At 33.5% G+C, this 12,831-nt stretch overlaps 1 protein-coding gene across 1 annotated transcript in view; it reads left to right on the forward strand.

Moving 5' to 3' along the window:
* EDIL3 (EGF like repeats and discoidin domains 3) overlaps positions 1 to 12,831 on the forward strand; it is a 173,624-nt gene that overhangs the window by 142,666 nt on the left and 18,127 nt on the right. Inside the window, 1 exon segment of the mRNA XM_032213867.1 lies at positions 2,884 to 3,039. Coding sequence (XP_032069758.1) covers positions 2,884 to 3,039 — 156 coding nt within the window.

Raw genomic sequence — 12,831 nt, forward strand, 5'->3', positions numbered from 1 at the left:
AAGTGTTGTGTTCTAATTCTGGCTGTTTTGATATGGGGTTCCCAATGAACAAATCATTTCGTATATAGACCGAGGTACCTGTCTCTCACCTTCTTATACAGGCAACAATCAAATGGAATGTGAGTCAGATCTTCTATCTCTGCCGCTCCACAAATGCAATGATGTCCATTATAGGATATAGAATGGACTCTCCAATATCTGACCATTGTATCAAGCTGTTCAAATCTCGTTCATATAAATATCTCTCTAAGTTGTTTTGGCAGTTGTAACTTTAAATAGCTGTCTATAGAAAGACTTTGTAGTTTGATAAGAGAGCTTCACACCGTGAAGCAGGTGTTGCTTATAACCAAGAATATTATTTCTCAGCAAACACTTTTAGAGACATTTACAATGAAGCGAACTGTAAAATTAAGTAGGCAAACACACATATATTTACTTGCTTATTTATAATAATTAGAAAGTGGGCACCTATACTACATAAAATAATTCTATTTAATTCTAAAACAAGCAACAATTAATTTGAAAATTGAAAATAATTATACTGCAGTTTGAATGAGAATATTTTATTTACAAAGGACTCAGACATGAAGAGATAAAACCAGATTGTTTTCCTATCATTTTAATGGGTGATAAACAGCACTAATTATTGTGAATTGCATATGTATGAAGTACAGTTATTTAAATTGAATCAACTTCTCATTAAAACTGTGGGGAATACTAAGAAACACATTAACTTTTTTTCTGATGTCCTCATAGAATTGGTAATGACCAGAATTGCTAGATTTGTACTCAATAATGGGAAAATATCCTGCAGTTTTGCTTAATAATCTCTTGGCAAACAAATCTGTTAAGAATGTCAATCTGCTTTCAAACTGCAAGCTTTCCCAGTACAAATTTTATGAGACGCAGTTGTCTGTCAAATGGATGGAGGCAGTGTTTTAATTCCTTTCTGTATTTGGGAGACAGCCTTTTTTGTCTTTTTAAAATGAAGGTAGAAATGATGGGCTGAGAAAAGGGAGGATGACAGTGACTTGGAATAAAATTTGTAATTTGTAATTTCTATTTTTAAAAAGTCCAAGTAAAATAAAGAGGAATAGAAACTCCACATGCTAATTCTGAAGAATTAAGTGGGGAGTTTAGAAATGAATTTACATTAAAAACAGAGAAAGATCTAAGAGTCCTCCTGGACAATCATTTAATTATAAGCCACCAGTTTTCTATTGCTGTCAAAAAAAGCCAATGCAATCTTAGGCTGCATCAACAAAGAGATAGCATCAAGATCACGTAAAGTGATAGTGTCGCTTTATACTGCATTTGTGAGATCATACTTGGAATACTGCATCCAGTTCTGGTCATCAGAATAGAAGAAAGATATTGAGACTCTAGAAAGAATGCAGGGAAGCAACAGTTGAAGTTGATTAGGAGGCTAAAGCATACAATGAATCATTGCGGCAACTGTATATGTAACCTAGAATTAAGGAAAACTTTCCTATCAGTGAGTATGTGTAATTAATCAGTGGAATGGCTTGTCTTTAGAAGTTGTGGATGCTCCATCACTGGAGACTTTTAAGAAGAGATTGGACAGCCATTTTTCCAGAATGATATAGGGTCTCCTGCTTGAGCAAGGGGTTAGACTAGAACAGTTCCAAGCTCCCTTCCAACTCTATTATTCTGTAGAAATTCTGTATTTATTTCTCTGTGGTGAGCAAGTCTTCTGTGGGGTCCTTGGTGCTTTCTGAGCTTGGATTTTTCTTGTAGATGTTTCACTACCAAACTAGGTAACATCATCAATGCCAGAAGAGATTGAGGTTTGTTCTCCCATCTTTTAGTTCTTCACATAAGCTTAGTAACTGAATGAATATTTCAGGTTATGCTGCATGCATAAATAAATATTTTTCTTTAGTAATCATGATTTTAAATAATAAATGAAAATGCTATTGCAATCTATTCACAGCATGTTTTCTTTTATTTATAGCAGGTTTGTGCCATATTTTGTTCTGCTTGGAACACTGTTATTAAAATTTCTCAATACAATTCGTGCTTTCCTTTGATTTTGAGTAGTTCCATACCTTCCTTCTTCAAAAGGGATTGTTGACATTCTGATATGTAAAATTAAAAGTGTTATTACAATTTTTATTTTCCTTTTTTTAATTAAATTTTGTTTTTTATATCTTGTGAGATTGATCTACTCCAAAAGAAATACTGAAACTTCTGATTGCATAGTCAGGAAATACTGCTATAGAAATTATTTCACTCTTTCCATTTTATTCACTAGAAAAACAGCAAATGGTACAAGAGCCCCATATTTTAAAATACCAGGTTTAATATATGTGGTAACAGTAGGAACTACCAAGTTAGTAACCAAAGCAGTAGACTGGCAGAATGTGAAGACACAAAGATCCTTGGGATCCTTAGATCACTAGCCAAAACTTTGCAATAATGTTAATGTTTAAAATACTAATTCTTTTTGTAAAAATGAATTTCATAAAATTGTAAAAATGTGTATGTAGAAAACAGGATGACAAAAATGCAAAAACTATTGAACGAAAAAGATCAAAAATGCATTTTTCCCCCATTTTGTATCCAGGAAATAGTGGTAACTGAACAAGTAAAAATTGTTTTATATTAAAATTTTATCCATCTTGCATAATTGGAATTTTTGAAGGATTTTCTCTTCAGTGTTTAAAGTAATATGTTGGGGAAAAATTGATTGGTGAAAGAAAATATGTTCATTCCATTAGCCGAAAACATTTACACGTTTTTTTTACTTCTATCAGTCAGATCTTTCATAGTCTGATAAAGAAAGCAATACATTTTAAGTTTTTTTTAAGTCTGGAAACTCAAGTTATTCTAACCTATGTTTTATTTTGCTTTGATTTATAGATTGATCTTCTTGTCCCTACAAAAGTCACTGGCATCATTACTCAAGGAGCTAAAGATTTTGGTCATGTTCAATTTGTGGGTTCCTATAAAGTCGCCTATGGAAATGATGGACAACACTGGACCATATATCAGGATGAAAAGCAAAAAAAAGATAAGGTAACAAGGTGGTTGATATTTGGAATATATAGTAGGCATTGTTGTAGCATTCTTCAACCTCCAACATTCTCCAAGCTAGTAAGTTGCAGGTTAAAGTATGCTGTGTGGTTTTATGAAAAGTTCATGTTTCATGGTTAAAGGTCAATGCAAAAATTAATATAAATATACTGACATTTACTCATACTTTAATAGTAATGTGTGCAAAGTGTCAATTTAAACAGCAAACATAACATTTAAATGAATAATAAAAACTGCTATATGAAAAACCATTATAAAATTTAATTTTCAAAATTTTAAAATACTGGTTGGAACATAAAAATATATACTGAAGCAAATAATGTATATAATGATTTGAAAAATATTTCTAAAACTATTCACACATCAACTGGAAGAATTCATATAACATAAAATAATTTTATTTATCTATTTTTTCATTTACTTATTGGATTTATATAGCTTGTCATATCATTTGCATGGGACTCTGGGTGGCATACCCAAATTAAACAATCAGCATAATTCAACCATTGATTCATCAAAAACAGTTAAAAAAACTCTTCACCTTCTAAACCACTCCAAACTCGATTGCAGAAAATACGACTTCAGCAACAGAGTGGTCAGTGCTTGGAATGCTCTATCTGACTCCGTTGTGACATCCCAAACCCCCATAATTTTAACCTAAGACTGTCTACTGTTGACCTGACCCCATTCCTGGGGTCATAATGAGTGTGCATAAGTGCACCAGCGTGCCTATTGTCCCTGTCCTACTATCTCCATTTATTTGTATATTACTGTGTTTATATTTATGTTTATACTTATACCTGTTATCTTTTATGTGTTTGATAAACTAAATTAAATGAAAATAAAATAAATACTTTAGTCCCAATATCTTAGGTGAGAAGTCCCCAATATTTTCGAGCTAATGAATAGATATCACAAAATAGCTGTGATCCAAACTGCTGACAAAGTTTGCCAACTGGAAAAATTCTTTCATACCTCTTCCCCTCCTTTCTCTAAATTCCCCTCAGAATCTTAGATTTTTGTTTAATAGTTTAGAAGCTTTGAACTCTTTGTGATCCAATGAACATCATTTCATCATAAGTGCCAGTAACTACTGAGTTCTTATAACTTTCAATGTTTATTTTCAGTTATATACTTTGCGTCTTTCTTCATTGCTTTCCATTTTTTTAAAGTATCAGTTTCTTCTTCAGAGATTTTTGCCACATTTTGTTTTCAAAATATTACATTTTTTGTTCCTTGCAGTGAACATTCTTTTTTTATTTCATCTAGTAATGAATTATTTTTTGTTCTTGTAGTCCAAGGTATTTTCAACTGTTTTCTTTTTGAGCACACTATTCACTTTGTTTAGCCTTTCTGATGATCCAGCTTTCATAGCTGTGTCTAATAACTTTAAAAAAAACCATGACATTGGCAATACCTACTTTTCTTGTCAGTGTGATATCTCATCCTTTAATGTCCACACTCTCTTTGCCCTTCTTCTGAAAGCCTGGACACATTCTAAATGAGGTAATGAACTCCGATGACCTCTTCATTCTTCTGCTGAAAAATTGCTTACATGGTTGTGAGACCCAGAGGAATTTTTGCAAATAAAAGTAATGTAAGAAGCTGGCGCTTTGCTGTTCTCTATATCAGTATATCTCAAAGAACCTAACATTATTTTTAAAAAAATATAATTCAAAGAATCTATCCTTTTAAAAAAAAAAAAAAAGCATTGCTACAGTCCTACTCATTTAAAACTGCTCAAGGTCAAGAAATAAGCAGGCACAGCAGGGATGCCAAGGATGCTGCTGATTACAGTAAATTAGAATAACAGAATTTTGAAAGCTTGGCTAGGTTTCTCTCTGTTTCTCCTTATGCTACAGAAGGAGTTTTTAACCTTTTTGTACCATGAACCTTCTTGAAGTCTAGTCATATCTTTGAGTACTTTTTCGGGGGGGGGAATGTATTTAAATGCATACAATAAAATACACAGATACATAGAGAATTATAAATAAAATCAGTTATTGTCCAATACAGTTATCACAATATTTAAAAATAGCAAATATATAATATATGTAGTACTTTATTAATAACCAGACAACAAAGGTAATCCTTGACTTACAACCACAATTGAACCAAAATTTTCTGTTGTTAAGTGAGACATTTGTTAAGTGAATTTTGCCCCATTTTATGACTTTTCTTGACACAGTTGTTAAGTGAATTACTGTAGTTGTTAAGTTAGTAACCTGGTTGTTAAGTGAATCTGGCTTCCTCATTGACTTTTCTTGTCAGAAGTTTGCAAAAGGTGATCACATGACCCTGATACTGTAATTCATAAATATGAGTCAGCTGACAAGGATCTGAATTTTGATCACTATCTTTGAACAGCCACTAAATGAATGGTTGTAAGCCAACAGTTTTATTTTATGTATTTTAGGATGCAATAATTTTGGATATAATTACAATTCTATAATAATTTTAGAGATTATTAATTTTGTTAAATCAAAAACAACATTGGAGTCTAGAGGCCGTAAATTAGCTTGTCCAGCTATGTAATTGAATAAAAAAGCTAAATTTCATTTAGAGAATAGAATAACAGAGTTGGAAGGAACCTTGGAGGTCTTCTAGTCCAACCCTCTGCTTAGGCAGGAAACCCTACCCCCCAAAAAATGATTATCTAATCTTTTCTTAAAAATTTCCAGTGTTGGAGCATTTACAACTTCAGGAGCAATGGTTGAATTCAATTTTTTTTACTACCGGTTCTGTAGGAATAGCTTGGGTGTTGCATGGCTTGGTGGGTGTGGCTTGGTGGGTGGGCCAAGAGAAGGATACTGTAAAATTTCCATTCCATCCCCACTCCAGAAGAAGGATACTACAAAATCCCCATTCCTCCCAATCAGCTGGAACTCGGGAAGCAGAAAATAGATGGTGGGCAGGGCCAGTCAGAAGTGCTATTTACCAGTTCTCTGAATTACTAAAAAGTTCTGCTACAAGTTCTCCAGAACTGATCAGAACCTGCTGAATACCACCTCTGTTCCGGAGGCAAGTTGTTCCATTGATTAATTGTTCTAACTGTCAGGACATTTCTCCTTAGTTCTAAGTTGTTTCTCTCCTTGATTGGTTTCCACCCATTGCTACTTGTTCTGCCCTCAGGTGCTTTGGAGAATAGTTTGACTACGTCTTCTTTGTGGAAATCCCTTGATATCGGAAAACTGCTATCATATTACCCCTAGTCCTTCTTTTCATAAGACTAGACGTATCCAGTTACAGCAACCATTCTTTATGTTTTATCCTCAAGTTTTATCCTTAGTGAAAATAAAGTTGTACTTTTTTTTCCATCCAAGTTCACAGATCCCTGTGAACAACCAAAGCTCAGTATAGTAGCCTTTAGTAGTTGAAGGAGCCATTCATTCTTCAAAGAGAGGATGTGCAATGTAGGGATTAAGGGCCATAGAGGCTATATGTGTATGTGCCCTTGCATGTGTGCATATATACGTGTATATGTACAGTATATACATATGTTTGTGTATGTGTGTGTGTGTGTGTGTGTGTGGTTGTGTGTAGGCAGATATAGATGGTGGATAGCTATACTTATAACTATAATGAGAGAGAGAGAGAGAGAGAGAGAGAGAGAGAGAGAGAGAGCGCTAATAGGCAGGCAGGCAGGCAGGCAGGCAGGCAGGCATATAGATATACAGGTAGATATAGATAGGTATCTATTGATGAAAGAAATGTCCTTCTGGGTTCAGCTCCAAGTGGGGAAAAAGACACTGGAAACATGGAGGCTGCTTGGAAAGATGGTTTATTGTTGGACAGGACCACATGGCTTGAGCCCTGAACAGAAAAGGTGATCACATGCTTCAATGTTGGTGGAGAAGAAGAGAAGGGCTGAGGAAGGGACTTGCTAGGCTTTTTATAACCTGTTTAGTCCCACCTCTCTGTTTCCTGGTCCTGTGTAAGAAATGTATTCTGATTGGGTGTCAGACTCCCATGGGGCCATGCAGGGGCTACTCCCTAGGCTGTGTTTTGAATCCAGATTTGGTTGAGTTCTCAGATGCCATGTGGTCAGTTGAGTAAAGGGCCAATATTATCATGCTTTCCTGTAGCTGGTGAGAAGTCTTTATTATGTAGAGTGGACTAGCTTGGCCTTCTTAATGGCCCATTAACAGTGGGGATGGGCAAGAAGCTACAGGCAACTATTCTGTCTTTTAAAACATGTTTCTTTCTTTTCATATCCAGAGAAATATTCTGCCTTTTCAATATTTCCTAGGATATTTCATTTTTTCTGGGAGAGGACTGGATGATAACTTCCCACGCTACTTATATTCTTTTTTTCTCCCCCATGTACTATTGCTCACATATTTTTATATACAAACATTCTCTAGTGAAACTGTAAAGGGAAGTATTGTGAGTAATACTAAAGAGAGGACAAAATAAGTTGGTTTGGTTGGTTTTTTTCATTTCTGGATTCTCCAAAAATCAGATTTCTGTATCATTTGTGATTGGAATGATTTCTTGTGAAAATCACGTCTGCTATGAACTGGAATGATAGCTTAGATTAACAATGCTATCTGGGGGGGAAAGGTAGTACATAGAATGTATTAGACTAAAGCAGATTTATCCAAATTAAATAATAATAACAAATCCTAAATCCATAATCAGCATCATCATAGTATCATAGAACCATAACCATTGACAGAATCAATATCCTTAGCTATTCATCCAAAGCTATGGAAAAGATACTTGTCCAAAACCAAAATGAAGATATATGTTTAAGAGTAATGCAAACCATCAAAGAACTGATATTGTTTGGGCTCAACTCCAGTTGCACACTTTCCAATGGAAGCAGTGTAAAAATAAGAGTAGGTACTCCTGCTGTTTCAAACTGCTAGGTATTAATGTTTAAATTGCTACTCAGCTCCTTTGGTAATACAGACTAGTGAAGCTGCTATGATATACCATTAGAATGTTCTTGTTCTTGTTCTAAATGAACAAGAGGTTTGAATAGCGAATACTGAACATGAATGCTGTTTTTATACCTACACTGAGTGGAAATTGCTGAATTTGTTGAAACTACATTGAAAAATATATATTTTAGAAGGAAAAAACTGAGTTAAAATAGTGATCTTGCTTTTCTCAACTAGAGGTCAGTAGATCACTGCAGTTTCCGGGCCTGAATATAGTATCATACATGGTAAACAAATCTTTTATAAAAATCTTTTGCAGTCTGTGATTTGAGAAGAAAGAAAACGTATTACATTACATGAAATAAAACTCTTATTATTACAAATCTTTTCTCAGTGTTCTTGGGATGTAGCAAACAGAGAATGAACAGGCTCAAGGAGAAGATATAGTTAAAACTACTTCTTATACACTTCTTTACACAAGATGATTCTCTTTACACCTGAGAAAGTTCGCTATCCACAAGATTTATTTTGTATCCCAGTCTGTCAGTACTAAAATAACCTGATTTGACTTGAGCCCTTTCAGATGCCACGTATCAGATTTAGAATCAAATTGAAATCAGAATTTGGAAACGTAAAAAAAAGCAATCATAAGAAAGTCAGAAATGCATGCAATTTTATTAAATGTTAATATAACTTCATCCCTTTGGCAAGCACAGTAGCACTGCCCTGGCAGAGTACCTTGCAGAATTTCAGACAAATCTCCAATAATTTTAGTGCCAAATATTTGGATTTCTTTTAAGTGCAGGATAATACATTTACTGTACATTTTGGGTTTTAAATAAGTGTTATATTATTTAACTCTCTACTCCCTCCTGACATATAGCTATGGTGAATACAGTAAATGTTTGGACAAGATGCACATCTGGCACATGACATCAAACTACGTACTATAAATTACTTTTATGAAAGATTACCTGAAAATCCCACATAACATGTTTTGAGATTTTTTTAAAGGAAAAGTGACAGAGATATCAAGGCCCTGGAAGAAACAAAGTTATACAAGAACAGATTTAAGGGCATTACGGTCATAAGATAAGAAAACTAAAGTAATACATAAAAATAAACTTTAAATACTCAGAAAAAAGACCAAAACCTTTTTCATCCCAGCCTGCAGGACATAAATAATGGATATGAGTCTCACAAAAGCAGATCTGGCAACAGTAAAACCAATTAAGAAGAGATGTCATTAGTCTCCTTCATTGGATGTGTTCAGTAAAGATTGGACAGCCATCTATCTGGAGTGCTCTAGTTTGAAATTTCCACTGAGTATAAACCTGGACATGATGAACCAAACAGTCTCATCCAATTCTAATAATAGTCTCAGTCTTACAGCAGGAGTATACGGTATTTATTTTATTTATTTAATTAGACCATTTATATTGCCACCTACTCGCATACGGTGACTCAAGGTGGCTTAAAAGGATGTAAGAACAGCATATAAAAGAAATAAAAAGAATAAAAATAAAAATAATAAAATAATAATCCCCCATTCCAATAGTATAATAATATTGTAAAATAATAACAATAAAGCTGTCTTAGTAAAGCTAGTGCAGCATGGTTCCTTAATTCCACTCTACTACTAGTAAATTAAGGATGGGTAAATCAAGGGTTCATTATTTCATCCATTTTGCTACAATAAATTTCCTCTGAAGTATTTTCAGATTTTTCAACTATATTGCTCAGAGTGGGTGGGGGGAAGCTCTGCTCTGTTGGAGATCATTGTAACTACTGCAAAGAAGACAGTTTAATTGCACCCCGCAGCTATTATTGAAAGATAAAGGATGCATTTCAAACAATCTTATGCTAGGCAATTAAGCAGACTGAGTTTCCTAAAATTTACTCATAATTTGAATGGAACCTGACTATTAAAGAAACTGCTATTTTTATTAAATTGTTTAAATACTTTTAAAATTCAAAATTAAACCTTATATTTTATTTTTAAATGAAAAAGCCAACAAATAAGCCCAAATATATAGTTGTATTCTATAATATTCTTGCATTCCTGTAATATTACACTAGTTTTTGTTAAGTGGGTTTTAATAGTCTATGTTAATACTTATTCTCAGCTGATGGTATCATGGCCTTGCAATGAAAAAAACCAAAGAATGCAGCTCCATTAGTGAGGAAATAAATTAAAATAAGTGAAACTTCAAATGATTTTGGGAAAAAGATATCAGATTGTAACTTGTTTCATTTTGATACTATTATATAGATGTCACCAAGATAACAGAAAATAGTCTTGAGCCTCTGAAAAAGGTTGTTATCAAAACACCTTAAGCATCTCATTGTTTTACAAGGGCACCTTGTTATTTGATGAATTAGGATGGATGGCTATGTCACATATGGTTTTGTTCTGTATCTCATTTTCTTGGTGGATAAATTCATTTCAGCCTATTTCCACATCTGTCCCCCACCCCCCAATGACATAAATAGTACATACATGAAATATGTGTCTCTAAATATGCATATTTTGGTATATATTAATATGTACATTTGTACTTTCTTCCCAAATATATCAATTTTGGTGTTCATACTTTTAATAAATAATTTTTGTACACTAGCAAACTGCGCAGTAAAATTCTAAAAATTGCAAGTCTCCAGGCAAGGACTCTGGTTTACATTAAAAAAAAAATTCAGACCAAATGTTTATTTCTTTGCTTGTTTTTCACATTTTTGACTGTCTCCGTCAAAGAGGTACTTTTCTTCACTAATTTTGAGAGCCAGTTTGGTTTAGTGGTTCAGGCATCAAGCTAGAAACCAGGAGATTGTAAATTCTGAGGCTGGTTGGCTGATTTTAAATCAGTTACTCTCATTCAGTCAACACCATCTCACAGGGTTTTGTTGTGGAGAAAATAGGAGGAGGGAGTAGTATTAGCTGCCTTGAGTGATTTATTAAAATAATAAAGATGGGAAATAAATAAATAATAAATAAATAAAGTTTGGTTCATTGATTTCCAGTAGAATTGTAATGCTTTGATTTATTTTGTTGTTCTACTACATTGTCCTCAGCTAGCATGAACTATTCACTTTATATTATTCACCTTGGGTTTTTATTAAATCATCCAGGAAAGATTACTATGAGAGATGCTGGGCCATCCTGTAATATTTAGCTATTTAAGAAATAACTAGAAATAAATCTTTAGTTAACTCTACCATATAGAATTTAAAAATATTGCTTTCCAGGTCGAACTATAATAATAGCTTGCTATAAATATGTTCCTAAAGATTATTTCATGTTCTTGTCCAATTAATTTTAAAATATATATTTCTAAGGGCTGGCACAACCGTGTGACAATATGTGACAAACAAGGTCACCAGAGATTTTAAGCTGGAATTTTGATGTGTTGAGGCAGGACAAGGAGACAGAACAATTGACAGGCCACAAAAAATGAGTGACAATTTCTAATTGAATTATTTAATTTGCTAGTTTGACTCACTGGGAATAACTTGTTCTATTTTTCCAAGGACATTTTCAATTCTTGTCTCTGTTCCTTACAATGTTTTGTTTTATTCTTTTTTTTTTATTTCCTGCAGCTTTGCCAACATAGATTTTCTAATCCTTAAATCACTTGCATCCCATAATTATCATTTTATTCATGATGAAATAGATGCATAATGTGGTAAATCAAAAAAGACTTAAGGCAGCATGCAAAATTTAAAGTAACAATTCACAACCAAATCCAAAAATATCAATGAATTGGGAAATACACAAACAAGAACATTCTACTACCTATCTTCAATCAAGCAGAATTGCACATCTGTTTCTGGCTTATGTGAAAAGCCAAGTTTAAAGCTTTCCTGAAGGATGGTACAATTTGTGCCAAATAGAAAAGGAAAAAGGAAAAGGAAAAATTAAATAGTGATACATAATGCATATGTCTAAAATATGTGAGCTTCTGCTTGCTAAAAATCAGTTCAAGAAAGCAGCCAGTCAGAATTTGGCTAAGGAATAATTGGTTCTTCCTACAATCCATAATACTCGTATTAGCCATATCCAAATCCATAATGAGAAGGCATTTTTTTCTCTTAGTCTTTCTTATCATCCAAGTCTCAAAACTGTACACTGCTTCCTGAAAGACCTTTAGCTATTACAATCTTTGTTGTAGCTGAAATTTTCTTGTTCTTCAAGTTGAGTTTATCATCTTCCCCTAGCATTAACTATTCACTATTCCAGTACATTGTTCATCTTTGTCTCTTTTTCAGGCCAAGAAGAAAAACTCTACTATTTTCACTTCTGCACTCTAATCTATAATTTTAGTAATCTTACATCATGAAGTTATTTTTCTTTTCCTAATATGTAACAATAATCTATAATGTTACTTTACTCTTTTGCCTATTGCTATTGGCACAATCTTTGCTTTCTTTTGCCAGTCATTGTACTTCTATTTGCATATCTTTGTATTTTGTGATTATTTTGTTCATTCTATTCTGCGGTCTCCAGGTACTGATCTTATTATTACTATTGGTTGGCTACATAGTCACCGTCACATACAGTAGATCACAATTGAGTTTAGACTGGATTCCACATTTTTATCCAATTATCAAGTCCTTCCCAAGGATATGAGATAGCACTTGTTGTTTGATGTTGAAAGTATTGCTGCATGCTATAAATCAATCCAAGTAAAGTTGCTTTTTGCAATGGACTCATGATGATTTTGTTACTATCAGTATTGTTCAGTAGTGCTTCAGATATTTTGGGATTACACCCAAGGTGCTTATGCACAAAAATTTGAAATCACGACTGCCAGTTCTTTAGCTTGTGTTGCACTTGATATGCGTTCTTCCCCAAAACCTAGGATGTTTGATGCATCAGTATAGTATATGTGTG

Source organism: Thamnophis elegans, chromosome 3, assembly GCF_009769535.1.
Source record: "Thamnophis elegans isolate rThaEle1 chromosome 3, rThaEle1.pri, whole genome shotgun sequence".
NCBI lineage: Eukaryota > Metazoa > Chordata > Lepidosauria > Squamata > Colubridae > Thamnophis > Thamnophis elegans.